The sequence below is a fragment of the Leptonychotes weddellii genome, chromosome 1, assembly GCF_054177405.1.
Source record: "Leptonychotes weddellii isolate Sample4059 chromosome 1, ASM5417740v2, whole genome shotgun sequence".
Classification (NCBI taxonomy): domain Eukaryota; kingdom Metazoa; phylum Chordata; class Mammalia; order Carnivora; family Phocidae; genus Leptonychotes; species Leptonychotes weddellii.
The window spans coordinates 43883141-43901338 of record NC_138369.1 but is presented as its reverse complement, the minus strand read 5'-3'; the positions used below and the strand labels follow the sequence as shown (position 1 = coordinate 43901338).

The window sequence follows — 18198 nt, the reverse complement described above, 5'->3', positions numbered from 1 at the left end:
AAAGAAGAGCGTGAAAGGGTCTTCCAGGATTCTGGGGCAAAGCTCGGAGTAAATGGAAGCTTCTATTATATCTTAATGCAAACCTTGCATTCGACCCACTATAATGTATGTATTTTCATAAATAATGTTTTCTGTAAAACATCCTAATAAAAGCAACACTCCAGAAAGATGTTTGCTGGTTAAGATCTTGGGATCTGGAGTCAAACTGATGAGTTCTCTTCAAAAGGCGACTTAACCCTTCTGAGCCTCAGTTTCCTGATGTATAAAGTGGAGATAAGATATAGTGCTCACCTCACAGGATTGTTGTGAGGATTAAATAAGAATATGCTTGTAAATCGCCTCCATATGTAATGAATACTCAAGTCTATAGCTGTTTTTATTATCCTCATTAAAAGATTCAGAATAAATGGATCAGAGCAGAATTAGACAGTCATTGGAAAGCTGACCCCTTTTGAGGTCAGGAATCCCTTTGAGAACCTGATGAAAGCTATGGGCCTCTCTTCAGAAAAAAACATGCACACAAAGTTTCACTTATCATTTCTTAAAGTGTTTGAAGAATGTCTGAAGAAGTGATTGGATGGATGGGTGATAGGATGGGGATGAACCCTAACTGAAGCTATTTTTGCTCACTTCTCTTGGTGTGGCCCCAGGCCCCCAGGTCCCCCACTCTCCTTCCCCAAGAACCATGAGACAGAGGTGGAGTAAAGATCAGCTTTATTATTGGCATGAAGGCAGGGAGGTGGTGACAGTGCCAGGCCCTTCTATGGGTGAGGGGACAGAGGGCTCGACCAGCCAGCACTGATCCTCTAAGCTGGACTCAGTAAGGTCCAGGGCTCCAGGTGCCTCTGGCTTTCAGCAGAAGCAGTGGGTGGGCAGGCAAGCAGGCTGCTAGTTACGGAATAGGTAGGCTCCTCAGGGCTGTTCTGGAGCGGGAGTTGGTCTGGAGTTGGCAGGAGGTGGGGGGCGAGGTTGGATATCCCTGGTGCGCATGTAGGACAGCAGCTGCTCTGGGATCTCAGCCAGCACGTCCTTGGCTAGTCGGGCCATACTCAGCACCTGGTTTCCTGACCGGTCAACATAGTCTCGGAATGGGACGAACTGGGACAGGCACAGACAACCAGGTGTGGGTAATGGCCAGGGAAGAGAGGAATGGGAAGGGGAGCAGTAAGGAGGTTTCCTCTTTGACTCCTAACATCTCTTTCCAAATATCACACTATCTCTTCCCCCCGCCCATTTTGGACAGCTTTCCACATTTACTTTCTCCCACCCCCTTTTTTTCACCTTCTATTCACCTTCAACCCACTCCAGTTTGGCTTCACTCAGTACTGACACTGCTCTTGCCAGTGTAATAGCCCTTATGTTACCAAATCAGTCCAGTGGGCAATAATTGTCAGTCTTCATCTTGCTTGACTTCTCTTTAGCTTTTCATTACATTTGACCATACTCTTCCTACTAGACACATCCCACTCTTGACATACCACACTCTTCTGGATTTTCTTGTTCCTTCCTGGATGCTCCTCCCTGTCACCCCCATTCCTCTGGGATCTACCTGATCCTAAACCTGGTCACTTCTCTCTCTCAGTTCTCTTCCTGGGTGATTTCATATACTTACATGACTTTAAAAACTGTACTCTGATGACTCCCAAATTTATACATCCATCCCTAGCCTCTTTTTTAAGGTCCAGGGCCACATATTTAGTTGCCCATATCACATCTCCATTCACTTGTCTTAGATATCTCAAACCCAGTGTGTTCACAACTGAGTTCTGGCCCTTTCTTCCAAATCTGTTCCTCCCCCAGGCTTCCCCTTCCCAATAAATGGGACTATCACTCATTCAGTTGCTCAAGCTAGAAAACTGAGAGTCATCCTTAAAGCCGTCCTCACTCCTCATCACCATTTAATCAAAGCATCAACTCTTGTAAAATTTTCTTAAATAATCTTTTGAACCTGCTTCTTCTCTCCATCCTCATTGCTTCCATTCCTGTCCAGATCCCAGTCATCTCTCCTCTGCTACTTCAAAGGCTTCTTCACTAACAGGTCTGTCTACTTGCCATCTCTCTCAACCTGCTGCTGTCAACCCTCCATGCAGCAGAGCTCCTCTGAAAATGCAAGTCTGACCATCTCAGTCCCCTATGTAAAATCCTTCAAGAGATTTCTAATCCTTTAGAACAAAACTCCAAATCTTCATCATAACCAACAAGGCCTTGGTTCCCTCTTCTTCGCATTTCCTGGGATCCTGCCCCCTGGCCTCTCGCCTTTTCCATATTTGGGCTTATTCTTCTGAGCCTCAGGGCCTTTGCATGTGCTGCTTCTCTACCTGCAATGTTTAGGTAGAGCAACCCTCCTTTAGGTTTTAGCTCAAATGTCATTTCCTTATAGAAGCCTTCCCTGACTACCCTGCTAAATCAGGTCCCTGTTATAGGACCTACATATATATATAGTGGCATTTGCTGTTCCTCTGGAGCACTTGTCACAATCTAATAGAGATTTAGCTGTGTGATTATTATTGGTTGCCTCCACTAGAGGGTGGGGGCTTTGGGGATCTCCTATACAATGGATCCAGAATGGCTGCAGCAACCTGCCTGTTTCTCAAAAAGAATTTGTTCAATGAATGCAGGACAGCTGGAAGAGTAATGGGGAGAAAGGTAGATGATTAAGAAGACAGTATGGGAGAGTGGCTGCCAACTTAGCCTGTCTTTCCCACTGTGCCTTTTGGCTCCATGACTTCTCCCTGGTTAGATCTACCTGAACGATGTCCCGTTCTGCATAGCGTCCCCTAGAGGACACGCGCACGTCATCACCATCCAGCTCTTCCATTGCTGCAGAGAAGACACTCTTCAGCTGATTGCCCTCTCCCACACCAAACCCATGCTACCCCCCTCCTTGTTAGCTCCACTTCGGAGTCATCATGAGAATATTTAGTGGTTGTATTCAAGTCCTAACAAATTTTAGGCACTGTTATGGAGTTGTTATTATGCATTCCATCCACCAGGGAACCCCAAGAAGGAAGTATTCATATCGACAGCCTTGGTTATGATAAAGAAATAGGTTCAGAGAAGGTCTGTGACTTGGCCAAGGTCCAACACAGGCATCCATCTTATCTTTTATGTTAGACAGGCCTGGGTGCCCAGATCCTCCCCTATTTTCCCCAGTTCTTGGTCTCATTCTTGGACACCCATGATCCTACTCACCTTCAAACATGGCTGGTCCCACACCGACAATAATGATAGACATGGGCAGTGAGGAGGCCTGTGAGGGAAAGAGGTTGAATGGTTGGGGTGAGCAATCATAACAATGGAGGTGACTACTGGGGACAATTCTCTGTGCATGTATCATGTTTCTGTACATCTTGCAAGCAGAGGCACTGATTCTCTTTGTTTCAGACTATCTTTTCAAGGACATCTGCATATCAAACAGCCTTGAAAGATAAAGTGTGTTCCTTTGGAGCAAAGGGCAGGTTTGTTTACTATTCAGTTTAATAAAGTATCTCACACCAGAACAAAGGGCAGGCATGCTTACTGCCCATTATAAAAGATTCAGATACCCTAAGCTCAGGGTTTCTGACCTACAGTGCATCCCACTGTGACTGCAGGTGTCATTTGACCCTCCTCACAACATCTTGTGGGAACTGGGACTTAGAATCAAAGCAAATGCTGATAATTGAGCTACTACTATGGCTGAGAATAACAAAGTCCTTTGTCTCCAATCCAGGAGTCTTGTGTCTTCTGCCAGCATCCATGAAACTGGAGGGCTAATTTGTTAGCTTGCAAGTAGGGTAAAACCTCAAACCCTTCACAGTTATTAAAAGTGCCCCTCCCTGCCAAGCCCTCCTCCTTAGACTCACACTGACAATGGCCTCCTTGGTCTGCGTCATGTCAGAGATTACCCCATCAGTGATGATGAGCAGAACGTAGTACTGGGAACCATCAGAGATTTTGGCTGCAGCCCTGGTTGAGAGTCCAAGATCAGAATCCAGCTGAAAGTCCAGAGTCCAAGGGAACACCCTATCCCTAAAGCTTCCACCACCACTGTATAAGCAGTGGGCAAGGATTGGGGTTTCTGAAGCTCATGCTCCTTCCCTAAACCTGGATGCCTGCCCCTGCCTGATATCCCTCCAGTAACATTTATGGAGAACTTACTTTGGTAGTTACTGTGTTATGGTAGGCACTGGAGGTACACAATGAGAAAAAACAAATTCATCCCAGCCATCTCGAGGGAGGACATTAATCCCAGAATCACAGAAATAGGTATAATTACTCTTGTGATGAGTACTGTGATGGAAAGGGACACCGCTATGACAGTGTCTAGTAGGGGATCCTGACATGGTCCAGCAGGTCAGTGAAGGCTTCTTTAAGGAAACAATGTTTAAGGATGAAGGAGAGGCTAAGCAAAGGGGAGGAACAAAGGGAACAGCACAGATAAGGGCCTTGTGATGGGACTGAAGGAGGCCCACTGTGTCTGGAGCCCAGAAAGTGAGGGAAGCAAAGTGGGCCATGTGGCTGAGGTGGGGTAGGGGCCAGATCACACAGGGCTTTGACGGCCCCTAGGAAGATTTTGGTTTTTATACAAGGGCAAGACCAAAGGCTAAAGGCCTCCTTTCTTCCCTTTCTCACTCATTTCTTCTTTCTTCCTTCTCCCCTCTGCTGACCACCTCCCACTGCCTATGCTGCTGGGTCCTTAGCCAGTCTAACAGCTGCTCCCAAGCTCCTTTCCCTTCTCTCACCATCAATCTTTGAATCCAAGATTTTTCTATCTGAAAAGGACTTCAGAAGCCATTGAGTCCAGTCCCCTTATTTTACATATAAGAAATATGAGACCTTCAGAGAGCACAAAGGTCATGGTACATCCTGGTCTCTTGACTCCCAGTCTTAGGCACTGAGTGGGTTGGAAAGGACGGAGTTGCACTACCCAGTAAGGCAGACCCTGGCCACATGTGACTACTGAAATTTAAATTAATTAAGTTAAATAGAAGTAAATATTTGGTTTCTTGTTCACCCAAGCTACATTTCAAATGCTCAGTAAAAGAGCCCAACTAAGCCTAAAGCCTGAGCTCTTGATTCCTTCACTCTCCATTCCTGGCCTGTTCTTTAGATACTCCTCCATATATGTGGTACATTCTGGTCATAATATTACTGTTTACTGTTTCCTGAGCTTGCCTCTTTATGACTCTGTTTTTTCACATGCTGTTCCTTCTGCCAGGCCTACTCTGCATCTCTTTTTCTGATTAAAGTCCAACTTGCCCTCTAGACCCAGCTGAGAATTCCCCTCCACAAGTTAGGCTCCCTTGGGTCTTTCAGACTAGGTTATACCCTCCCCTCCTCTCCCTCTGCCTTCTAGGATACCACCCACCAATTTGGGCTGTCAGCCCTTCCACATGGGTTTTCACACCCATGAGGGTACCAGCATGTGTGCCCAGGGAGACCCAAGGTCACAGGATACCTGGAGCATCCATTCTACTGTATGATCTGGTGGATAAAGCTAGATGACTCTAAGTATACTTAAAACACCTTTTTCTCCTCCAAATTAAAGCAAACATGGACACAACATGAGGAGGATGTAAAATTTGCATGAATTTTTAAGATAAATATGGTGACTTCAAAGACATTTTCAGCCTGGTTGCTTTCAGCTGTGCCCCTAAGATTCCCCTGGGGGAAGCAATCACTTGCCTTTGCCAACAGGCAACTTGCTGGGAAAGTCTGGGAAGCTCTGGCCTATGGAAAGTAATGATTTATTTATATTTCTGTCTCCTGCACCAAGGCAGGAGCTCCCAAGGGCAGAGACTAGATGTGATTCATCTGTGAGTCTCCAGTGCCCCAGCAGAGAACTGAGCATACAGCAGATGCCCTTTGAATAGTAATAATGATAATAATAGTAACAGTAATCGCTGACACTTATAGCAGTTATGATGTGGCAGGCACTAAGAGCTTGACATATATTAATTTAGTTAACCTTCACAAAAACCCTATGATATTACTATTATTATTATCATTTTACAATTGAGGAAACAGGCATAGAAAGGTTCAGGGTCTTGCTCAAATTCACACAGCTAGGGAGTGGTAGAGTGGGTGTATCGACTTAGTCTGGCCCCACAGCCCACATTCATGCTACATTGCCTCTTTATTGAATGTTTATTCAATGAATGAATGAATGAACTAAGATAAAATTAAGAAATCTGTTTAATAACAACAAAAATATGCTCAGTCTCCAATACTACGTGAAAAAATCAGTAGTGAACTATTACATGTATTTTTTTAAGTTTATTTATTTTTTAGTAATCTCTACACCCAGTGTGGGGCTCGAACTCACAATCCCGAGGCCAAGAGTCGCATGCTCTTCTGACTGAGCCAGCCAGGCCCCCCTGCATGTAATTTGACTGCAATTATGGATTCATAAGGAAAAAACTGTCAAGAACTGTATATGCATCCATATTCCCATGGGCAGTATTCTGGATGATCTCTTATTTTATTTCTCCATCCTTGAAATTTTTTACAGCAATGTTATGTTACTTTCATAATTGAAAGAAACTATTATATTCATTATGAATTACATAAACAATCTTTATCAGGGAAAAGGGAAGTCTATAGGCATATAAACCTCCCTGAAATCCTTCCATTTGTATTCTCTTTTTTTGCTTAATTTTTTACTTTCAAGCTTTCTGAGGTACTTTGTTTTAGCTAGGTCTCTTCTATTCAGCATATTGTAGGATTTACTTATTATTTTATTGCTTTATTCAATCAGAGAATCTTTTTCTTTTAATAGGTGAACTTACCCAATTTATGTTTAGTGACATATGTTTGGTTTTAGTTCTGTCATTTTATTTTATTTGCCTTTTAAAAAGTGATTTGATATGTGATCTTGTTTTTTTTTTTATTCTGAAAATTTGGAGTTTTTTTTTTAAGTGTTTATTTATTTATTCATTTAAGTAATCTCTACATCCAACGTGGAGCTCAAACTCACAACTCTGAGGGGCGCCTGGGTGGCTCAGTCGGTTAAGGGGCTGCCTTTGGCTCAGGTCATGATCTCAGGGTCCTGGGATCGAGCCCCGCTTCGGGCTCCCTGCTCAGTGGGAAGCCTGCTTCTCCCTCTCCCACTCCCCCTGCTTGTGTTCCCTCTCTCTCTCTGTCAAATAAATGAATAAAATCTTAAAAAAAAACCAAAAAACAAAACAACTCACAACTCTGAAATCAAGAGTCACAGACTCTTCTGACTGAGCCATCCAGGTGCCCCTGGAGTTACTCTTTTATTTTTAGAAGTTACTTTCCTATTTTTTAATCTACCATTTATTGAGCACTTACTAAGGGCCAGACACTGCTAATAATTCTTAATTTGTTATCTAATTTTAACCTCCCAATAACCCTATAAAGAAGTGCTATTGTTATCCTTATACCCATTTGTAGGGATAAAATGGGGACTTAGGCTGAGTTGCTTCAGTTCACATGGTTGGTGAGGGGTGTAGCCAGGTCTGATGCCAAAGCTTGTGCCTTAATTATTGTGTTATAGGACCATCTCTCTTTTCCCCAAACTTGAGGCCTGAATTGTTGTTCCCAAAGAGTGGGGTTGGGGTAGTTTGTTCACACCCTCTCTACCCCAGAATAAGGCATTTATCTCTTTATATCAGAGCCTGGCCAACACTGAAAACTTTACCCTTTCGCCAAAGCCCAGGTTCACCCAAGAGTGGTCTTGACTATCCTTGGGAAGTCAGTCCCCTGTCTGGGTCCCCTCAGTCCTCCCAGCCCCCACCCAGTTCCCTTACCTGGCAACCTGGTTGATGACAGGAGCAAAGTAGGTGGGCCCATAGAGCTGCACTGTGCGCAGGCTCTGAAAGTAGCTCTCCAACACACCTTCAATGCCCGCACAGTTGGGATCCTCATCGTTGTTGTTCTGTCAGGAAAGATGCCTTGCTAGGCTGAACCATGCTGCGTATACCCAGGAGTACTCTGATCCCAGCTCACTCCTTCTTTTTTCCATCTCTCTCTCTCTCATGCTCCCCTCCAAACTCCAGCCCTGCTCCCCTCCCTGCTCTGCTCCCCTCTCATAGTTTCCTGGTCCTCTGCAGGTACTTGATCCTGAGAAGAAATTCACCAACTTGAGTGGACCAGATGCCAGGGCATGGAGCGTAGGCTCCGGCCTATACTATACCAGGGGGAACTGGTGGGAGATCCGTCCCTCTGGAGGCAGTTTGGCCCCAAAGCCATAGGCTGGGAAGAGCTTGTCACTGTCATAGTCCTGGATGATTTCTCCCACTGCCTTGAGGGCCATGGCATAGGCGCTGAGTTGGTAGGGACTCATGTAGTGCAGGGAGGTGGGCTGCAGAGGATTCCCTGTAGGGACACAGGACCCCCAGCCTCATGGTCACCTTGATCATTTATCTATTCACCTGTCCATCCATGTATACATCCAACCGCCTATCCATTCACCCACTCTTTACCCATGTACTCCCTCATTATTTTGCCCAGTCGTCCATATGTTCATTTATCTGTCTATCCATCCACCAACCCCTATATTTATCAATCAATTTATCCACTTACCCACATATCCATTCTCCCATCCACTGGACATAAATCCATCTTTCAATCTACCCATCCATTTCTAGCCATCTTCCTCTCCATTCTCTTATCCAGTATCTACCCAACTACCACCCACCCATCATTCCTATTCATTTCCATTCATTCTGTCTTCATATGGATTCATCCACCTATCCACTCTCATTCATTATCCTGTCTACTTACCTGTTATTTCTCCAATTTAAACATCTGTCCATTTGTCCACCTGCAGGCCTATTCATGCATCCACTTGTCCAACCTATTGTACTCACTCACTAACCCAACTACCTACTTGGTTTATTCATCTATTTACCTACCCAGTCATTACTCACTCACATTTACTGCTTCATTTCTCCTTACACTCCTATTATCTCCCATCCATTCATTTACTCATCCACTTCTTGAGGTATCTCTCCTTTCAACTTTTTAAAATTGACACACCTTTTTTCTTTTACCCTCTGTCCCCCATTATACCCAATAATCTCCTCCCAAAACTCCTGTCCCAGTACCAGCCTAGCTGGGCTTTGCCTCAAGCCTGGGCTTACTGGGTAGGTGAACTCTTAACTGACTGAGCCACCCAGGCACCCCTCGGTAGGTGAACTCTTATCCCCAGGTCAGAATCCAGGCCAATCCCTAATGAATTCCTTAGAATTCCTCCATACCCCATTCCCCCATCCATGCCTCACCATTAGAAGCTGTGAAGTCAATGGCTACTGTGAAGTTCAGCTGTGTCCTGTTGGGGAAGTAGATCAATTGAGAAGTGAGGGACATACATATTATATCAGGATTTCTCAAACACTAGTGTGCATACGAATCACCTGGAGATAGTGTTAAAATGCAGATTCTGGTCTGGATGATCTGTGTGGAGCCTGAAATTCTACATTTCTAACAAACTCCCAGATGATGCCGATGCTGCTGGTCCATGGAGCACACTCTGGGTAGCAGAATTAAATGCCTACTGTGTGACAAGTGTATGTAATTTATGTCATTTAACTTAATCTTTACTATAGCCCTGAAGTAGTAATGAACACTTCCATTTTGCATAGGAGAAAAGTGAGCTTCAGAGAAGCAAAGTACTTTACCCACGTCTGCCTACCACTACTGAGCCAAAAGGAATGTCCTCTTTGGTCTGCTTGGGTTTTCCCTCTCTCTTGGCCTCTTCCTGTTGCCTGGCCATGATTTTTATTTGGACCCCAGTCAGGTTACTGGGGCCATCTTTGAAGACCACCTGTCTCGCATCTTCCCATGGGAGGACTGGAAGCTAGGGATGAAAGTCAGCTTCATGAAGAAAACTAAGATGGGCAACATTATGCATTTTACAGAGCACTTTATAGTTTGCCAAGTGTTTAAAAGTTTATCTCCATGGACCCTAACCATTCATAAATATGAAAACTGAGGCTTAGAACTGGGAGTAACTCAATGCTGGTCTTTCAGCCCAGAACCTGGCCTGTGACTCACCCTCCCTTGATGTAATCAACAAAAGTGAATTCAGAGTCCACAGAAAAGGAGAGCAGCGTCACCTGTGGGGCAAAGAGACAGCCCTGCTACTTTGGAAAGGGCAGTTGGGTGGCAGAAGGCAGAGAGGCACATGATTCCATCCCCTACTGCACACTCCCCATCCCTGTCTAATTTCTGAAAGGGCAAAAAAGAGGAAGCTGTCAGAAACATATTTGGATTTTCAAAAGTGTATTAAATTGGGAAATACAACTTAAGTTTAAAAAAAATCTGCAAAACAGTAATGAGCAAACAATTTTCCTCAGGTGAGAAATCAAAAGAAAACAAAAGAAACTTAAATGGAGCCACCTTGGGCCCAACGTTACTATATCCAAGTAATCTGTGCCCACAGCCTTCCCCCAACATTCATCATACTATGTCAGTGGGAATAGAAACAGAAGGATCTAGGGAGGGCCAGAGCTCCAGGGAACACTCACAGTTCCTGAATTGACATATTTCTTCTTCTTACATTTCTTCCGAGGGTTAAGTACCTAAGTGAAGAAGATAACAGTGATGGTGGGAAACAGAGGAAGGGAGCTACAGACTGAGCACACTGGGATGGAGGGCCTGGGCAACCTGGACAGAGCTGGAGTTCTCACCTCATACACTGTGAACTGGTTCTGGGCCTTGCTCAGCTCCCGGTAGCTGGTGGTGAACTCACCGATGAAGTCATGGCTGCAGTGAGGCCGGGGTGGGTGAGCAGCAGCTACTGTTGGCTTGGAACCAGCCCTGAAACTAGTCTTTTGCCCCCATTATCCCTTGCCTCTACTTGGGCTGCAGGGCACTGGGGTTGGGGCCAGAAGAGAGGCCAAGTTAAGGGGGAGAGAAGGAAGATCCAACTGAGAGGGTCAGTTGTACTCAAGGTCCTGGCATCTATTATCACCCTTCTTGACTCCCAAAACCACTTTGGTTTCCTAGTGAATGTACTACGTATTATAGGAAGCTGTTTAAATTAACTACAAAAGAAGACAGTACTATGTGGGGCAGTTCTACCTTCCATCCCGGTCCCAGTCGTACACATCAATCTTCACTGTTCTGAAATGCAGGAGATAAACATAGGCTAGCGTGTATGATAAATCCTAGAGACACCCTCACCTACTTAACCATTCAGAAATCATCCTCCCATACACGCATCTGTTTTTCCTTCAACCTTCCTCCCATCAGTGCATCCAACCTATTTATTCATTCATCAGTCCATGCACATACCCAACTATCTATTGCCACTGCCATTATTTCTTCCACTGCTATTTGTACCACTGTTACTATTCTTTACTACTACTTGTTGAGTCTTACTATATTCTAGGCATTGTTACCAGTGCTTTTGTAGATTGACTCATTTGATTTAACAACCATCCTAAAAAGTAAGCACTTACTATAAGGTAAATACTATTATTCTTATTTTTGGATAAGGAAACTGAGGTGCAAAAAAACAGTAACTTGACTAAGGACTATAACTAGTAAGTGATTGAGCTGAGATTTAAACTCAGACATCCTGGGGCGCCTGGGTGGCTCAGTTGGTTAAGCGACTGCCTTCGGCTCAGGTCATGATCCTGGAGTCCTGGGATCGAGTCCTGCATCGGGCTCCCTGCTCAGCGGGGAGTCTGCTTCTCCCTCTGACCCTCCCCCCTCTCATGCTCTCTCTATCTCATTCTCTCTCTCAAATAAATAAATAAAATCTTTAAAAAAAAATAAACTCAGACATCCTGGTTCCAAAGACTTTGTTCTTAAGTACTGTGCCTAAGTCCTCCTATATGTCCATATATCTGTGTTGCAGTTACAACTATCTATCCACGTAGCCACCCACTTACCCATACATTAGCCAATCTAATTACTTTTTAATACCTATCTTTATCCACCCATCTAATTATACATCCAGGCATACACTGACTTACTGATGTATGCAAGCATCCATCTCTCTGTCCATTCAGCTATCTAACCAAACACCCATCTATCACATTTGTCCATATGATCATCCATTCACCTACATAACCAACCATGTATGTGCCCATCCATCCTTCCACCCACTTACCTATCTTCATACTGTCCATTTATTAGTTCATATGGTCAGCCTATCCATCTACTTTACACTCATTAATCAACTAATTAATCTACTGGTCCTTCCATCCATCTACCATCCATTGACCAATCCACCTTTTGCTCTACCTATTTATCCTCCTGCTTTTTCAGTCATCCCTCTGCCTCTCCAGCCATCTAACAATCTCTCATATACCCATCCATCTATTCGTTCATCCATTAATCTATCCATCATTTGTCCATCTGCTGATCTGCCCATCAGTCCACTTATCCACTTATCTGTTACCCATTCATCCATCTCCCCTTCTACCCACCAGTCCTTTTACACATCCATCCATATACCCATCCATTCATTCACCAGCTTATCCATCCATCTGACCCTCCACCCATGTATCTGTTTATTCATTTGTTCATTTGCCCTTTCATCTACCCATCTACCCTTCCACCCTCCTATTCATCTATGTGGCCATCCATTTGCTTCCCCATCTACCTATCTCCATGCCCAAAACTCTGTTTCACCAGGCAGGATCCTCCCAAACTATTGTCTGGGGCTCAGGAATCCCATTCTCATGCCCTTGTTCCCTTACTCCCTAGTTTACACTGAAGCAGACCTGTCATAGTCTCCATTGCACAATGCCCGCACAGGGATGCTGAAGGGTTGCCACACAGGATTCAGTGTGTTTTTCACAACCTCCGTCTTGTGGCAGATGGTGAACCTGGAGAGGAGCAAGAGGACTGGAACCTGCCTTGGGGCAGGACTGAGCCCAGAGATAGGGCCTCATACTATTGGAGATTCCTGGGATTTCCCCACTTGTTAAGCACATATTGTGTACTGCCTTGAGTGAATTCTGAGGTCAGGTCCTGGTAGAGTTTAAGATGCCCACATCCAGCCTGAGAGCCCTAATGGGCCCATGGTCACAGCAGGGCAGGGGTGGGTGCCACTGGAGAAGACATTAACTCACGTGCCATCCTCATTGCTCCTATAGAACACAAGGAAGGGGTCTGACTTTCCAAAGAAATCCTTCTTGTCCAGCTTGTTTGCACAAAGTTGCATGGTGGCAATGTCCTAGGGATGAAATTTGGCTGTTGACACCCAAATTGTTCATAGCCTCAAACAGTCCACTAAAGGGAGTTTAGGAGAGAAGGAAGCCTTGTGGGTCTAGTATATGGCCCTTACTGACCCGACAATTGCTAAGCTCCTCTGCAGTCAGCAGTATGGTCCCACACTTCTTGCCTGGTACACCCCTGGAAGCAGAAAAAGCCTCTTTGTCAGGGGAGTGAGAGTAGGCAACGAAGAATGGGGTAGCTAATCTGGGATTAGGTGGGCCAGGGGATTCAATATGCCATTTCCTGACAGTCTCCTATATGTATCCCTTTCTGCCCTGTGTGGTTCCTTGTGGGGAAGGGCCTGACTTGGATAGGGAAGGGGTCTGTAGTCTGAAAGGAAGGGGCTAATCTGGCCTAGGTGGACGTGTTATAATGGTAGCATGGGAAAGACATAGGATTTAAAGTCCTGAGTAAGTTATTTCCTCTTTTGGGGGTCCTAGTTTCCTCTACTATGAAATGGGAATCATGCCTACCTGTCAGGGTTGTGAAAAGATCTGAATGAGTGCATGGAAGGACAAGCAATTGGGAAGCTTTATTGATATGAAGGTGGTTAAATTTGTCAAAGCAGACCTTGGTATCTACTATATGTCAGGCACTGTGCTAGGTATGAATTGGCCAGTTGGCACTCTCCAGTTCTGTTAGACTGTACCCTTGGTGAGCTTCCAGAGGGAGGTGGGATGTCAAAGCCAATAGGCAAGTAGAATGTGATGTAGCAGTCCTGAATGAGGGAGAGGATTTTCTATCCAGACCCAGGGCAAAAGGCTGTTTTGTTAGATCAAAGATGCTGTGCTTTTGAAGAGTGAAATAAAATGTGAAGAGTGAAATAAAAAAGACAAGGGAAGCCTTATCCTCTCCTGACCCAAGAAGGGACACTTCCATGTATTTGAAGGGTACATATTAGGACACCCATCCCCAAATTGCCTTGCCTTGGGTCTCCAAGTGGTCAGGGACCTTGCTGATATGGGCCTGTGAACCCTGACCCCAAAGGGATCCCAAGTGTGGCAGAGAGAAAGCTAGGTCAGAAGTGTTCTGGGTTCAAGTCCTGGCTCCAATTTATTATGTGATTTTTCCCATCTTTGACATGAATGTTGAACCATTTCTTTGGCTCTTTCAATTTTTGACTCTTTGTGCTTTAAAAAGAGTGTAAGGAGTATAGGGACTCTTCACCTGCACACCCAGGAGGACCAAGTCTCTGATCTTACTGCTTTCTCTCTGTTCTTTGCCCCCTTAATGTTTTCCCTCACCTCCTTACCCAGTGTGAATTCCAGTCAATGATTATAATAATCGCTCCCTTGCATCCTACCTCTTATCCATTGCCTTTCTGTCACTTCAGTACACTTATTTGGCAGAACCACAGCCCTAGTTAAATCCCATTCTCTGCCTAGCCTGTACTGCACCTGTGCAACTGAATGAGGCCAGAGGAAAACACACAATCTTGTTAACTGGCCTCACTTTTTTTTTTCTTTACATCTTATTTATTTAAGTCATCTCTACACTCAACCTGGGGCTCAAACTCATGACCCTGAGATCAAGAGTCACATGCTCTACTGACTGAGCCAGCCAGGCGCCCCTAACTGGTCTCATTTTAAATGCATGACCACAAACCTCAAGAGGGTCCTTAATCATACTTCACTCTCCAGTTCGGCTAGATGGCAGTTTCACTCCTCCTCTCTTCTCAAACCTGGAAAGCCTCCTCCCCCATCCTCACTCAGCCAATGACCTTGTTTCCTACTTCACTGACAAAACTGAAGCAACCAGAAGAGAATGTCCACAGACCTACCACCACACCTACCTTGCCTCCAGTATCTTCACCCACGCAACTGTTGCTATAAATGACTATCCTTGTGCCTATTTATCCCTCCACTGTGTGCTACATTCCACACCCTCTTGCCTATACATGGACATCATTCCAGCAATTCTCTCCTTTTTTCTTTATTATGTCAATTTTTCAGTTTCTACTGGGTCATTCCCCTTAACATACAAATGTGGTATAATTTTTCTCATGTTAAAAAATGCAAACCTATTCTGACCTCACTTCCTTTTCCTAACCCTCCTTTTCTCTTCTCTTTGCAACAAAACCCCTTGGAAGATTTCTTGACTTTCATTCCTCTCTTCCATTCTCTTCTAAACCTCTCCAACCAGGCTGTCACCCCCACCTCTTCCTTCAGAACTTCAGACATGCAGCAGCATTTGACATGGCTGGTCACTCTCTCCTCAATACACAAACTTCACTTTGCCTCCAGGACAACACCCCTTCTCTTGGTCCTCCTTCTACTTCATTAATGCTCCTTCTCAGTCTCCTTTTCTAGTTCCAATTCATGGAGTCTTGGTGTTTGGTCTTTTCTTTCTCTGCCCACCCCTTTGGTGATTTCATCTAGTCTTCTGGTCTGAAAGAGCATCTACAACTCATGGATCTTATTGCCTATTTGACATATCTGCTAGGGTGTCTAATAAAAATTATCAAATTCAACAGGAGTCAGAATGAACTCCTGATTAAATCCCCCTGCAATGTACTTCTCCCTCACTTTTTTTTTTAACCATCTTATTTATGGCAACTCCATCCTTCCAGGTGTTCAGGCCAAAGGGTTTGATGTCATCCTTGACTCCTCTTCTCCTCTCACATCCATATTCAACCTGTCAGGAATCTGTTGGCTATACTTTCAAGTTATATCCAGATCTGACCATTTCTTTCCTTCACTGCTGCCACCCTGGATTACTGTAATAGCCTCCCAATGGGATCCCTGCTACTATCTTCATCTACCCAAGGTTTATTCTCAATCCAGAAGCCAGCATTATTCTTTGAAAACATGGTCAGATCATGTCACTCCTCTCTTCAGAGCCTTCCAGTGACTCCCAACTCAGAGTAAAAGCTAGTCTTTATAGTAGCTACAAGGCCCTAAACTGTTCTCCAATCTCGTCTCCTCCTTTCTTCCTCCTTGCTCACTTGGCTATAGCCACACTGGCCTCCTTGCTGCTCTGTGAACATATCAGGCTTTTGCACTGGCCAACTTCCTCTGCGTGGAACATCCCACATCCAGATACCTGCATGGCTCACTTCCTTACTTCCTACAGGTCTTTGCTCTAAAGTTACCTCTCCATAAAACCTACTCAGCCACTCTGTAGAGTATTGCAAGTCCCACCCACCCAGCATTTCCAATCCTCCTAATTCTGCTCTACTTTGCCTTTTCCCCATAGCACTTAATGTCTTCCAATATATTATATAATTTACTTATTTGTTATGTCTATTTTGTAGTTTCTCCCCCACCTTCTATAGTATAAGCTCCCCAAGGGCAGGAACCTTTGTTATGTTCGCCATTACAACCCAAGCCCCTTGAACAGTGGCCGACATAGAGTATATGCCCAATAGTATTTATGGAATGGATGAGTCCCTGGTGCCTAGCACAGGGTATGGCATGCAAAACATGCTAATAAATATTTAGTGAGTAAATACAGTGGAAATTCCAGGGGTCTTGATTTAGTGAGGGGAAGCTTCTCGGAGGGAAAAAGCTTGGAAGTGGACCTTAAGGGTAGAATCAGACTTAGAAAAAGAGTGAGGTGAGAGAGACCGAGACAGACAGGTAGAGACAGAGACAGAGAGAGAAAGAGGACAAGACAAGACATATCAGGCCTAAGACTGACTTGAACGGAGCCCTGGAGATTGGTCTTTCCCAGGAAGATGATGGGAGCCATTGAAGTCTCCCAACCAGGGGAGTCCCAGCCTTCACAGCTATTGGGTCAGCAGTGTCCTTGGGAGGAAAATTTGGGGGCACCCACCCTTCCCCAGCACCCCTCTTGTTCAGCTCACGTGAGGGGTCGCTCTACACGGCTGCCCTGGCCTCCGATCACCTCTCCCAGGGCCAGGAACGCTTGTCCCAGGAAATCCTGCACCAGGACATGGAGTCAAGAAGGCCAGGAGGGGCTGGGGATGCAGAGTCCCAGCCTAGCCCTGGTGATACTGCTGCACAGACCAGTGTGTTCCAGGATGGCAGAATGCTAGAAGCATCGCCCTGCCTGTGCTTTAAAGGAGGGGAAGGAGTCCCCAGGCCAATTCTGCTTCTTGGTCCTGCTGTCAGTTTAAGCTGCTCTCCACAATGCCATCCCACACCTCACCTTCCATTCCACACCCCACCATCCCAAAGCCAGCCCCGTTCAGCCTCACCTTCTGTGTGTCCCACAGGTGGCCGAGAAGGAAGAGGAACAGTGAGTAAAAGGCATGGGTGGGAAACCAAGAGGCAGGAGCATGAGAGGAGGGCCAGGAGGGTGGGTTTGGGGCCCAAGAAGGTGGAGTTGGGGTTGAGGGGTAGGAGGGTTCTAAGGAAGGTTGTTTAACACACTGAGCGCCTCCTGTGTGCCTGGCCAGCCTGCGAGGGGACGCTCGCTCACCGGTTTGGAGATGTTGGTTTTGGAGTCAATGTTGTATCTGGGAAGAGAGTGGAACCAGCATAAGGTGGGGCTGGTGAAAGACAGCCTGGAAAAGGGGTCGTGTTTTGAATACTGGTTAAGATTGTAGGTAGAATGAGGGGCGGCCTTGGATCCAAATTCAGTCAGGATCTCCTTTAGGGCAGGAGTCAGGGTCACAGAAAGTCAGGGATGAGGCCAAGTCTGGGGCCTGCTGAGGGTGGGGTCATACCAGGGCGGGGACCTTGATGGAGCCTGAGCTAAATTAGGGTGCAAAGCTTTGGGCCCAGCTAGGTCTGGGGAGTGAACTGGATTGGATCTGACCTAAAGACAGGGCCAAGCTAGACTTGGGGACAGAGCTAAGACTAGAGTGGAGGCCTTCAGAATGGGACCAAACAGCCTGGTGGAGGAGCCAGGCTGGGAGGCCGGGCTGGGGAGGAGCGAGCCAGAATTTTGTGTGGATCCAGGTCGGGGGGCGGGGGCGGGGGGGATCCAACCCAGGATTCTGGGCGGGGCTCACACATCAAAGCGCAGGTTTTGCTTTTCCTCAAAGAAGTAGTCCAGGACGAATTTGCGCACAAAGTCTGGGTTCAGCGTGTTGTCAATCACCTCTGTCCGTCC

The 18198-nt window shown here is 45.6% G+C and overlaps 1 protein-coding gene across 2 annotated transcripts in view; it reads right to left on the bottom strand.

The window, feature by feature from the left end:
• Nucleotides 1–697: 697 nt before the first annotated feature.
• Nucleotides 698–18198, bottom strand: part of CPNE9 (copine family member 9) — an 18532-nt gene continuing 1031 nt past the window's right edge. Inside the window, exons 3-20 of one of the 2 annotated variants that reach the window (XM_081821760.1) lie at nt 18098–18198; nt 17563–17599; nt 17339–17341; nt 16985–17061; nt 13254–13317; nt 13035–13138; nt 12684–12788; nt 11032–11073; nt 10638–10713; nt 10476–10529; nt 10003–10064; nt 9231–9277; nt 8141–8322; nt 7755–7882; nt 3846–3948; nt 3193–3250; nt 2747–2820; nt 698–1098 (exon numbers count right to left, since the gene is read on the bottom strand). The exon at nt 18098–18198 is cut by the window's right edge and continues 12 nt beyond it. In XM_081821760.1, the coding sequence (XP_081677886.1) occupies nt 913–1098; nt 2747–2820; nt 3193–3250; nt 3846–3948; nt 7755–7882; nt 8141–8322; nt 9231–9277; nt 10003–10064; nt 10476–10529; nt 10638–10713; nt 11032–11073; nt 12684–12788; nt 13035–13138; nt 13254–13317; nt 16985–17061; nt 17339–17341; nt 17563–17599; nt 18098–18198 (1503 nt within the window). In that variant the 3' untranslated portion in view covers nt 698–912. The remainder of the gene's footprint in view (nt 1099–2746; nt 2821–3192; nt 3251–3845; nt 3949–7754; nt 7883–8140; nt 8323–9230; nt 9278–10002; nt 10065–10475; nt 10530–10637; nt 10714–11031; nt 11074–12683; nt 12789–13034; nt 13139–13253; nt 13318–16984; nt 17062–17338; nt 17342–17562; nt 17600–18097) is intronic. The other variant, XM_031034209.2, reaches the window with a different exon arrangement.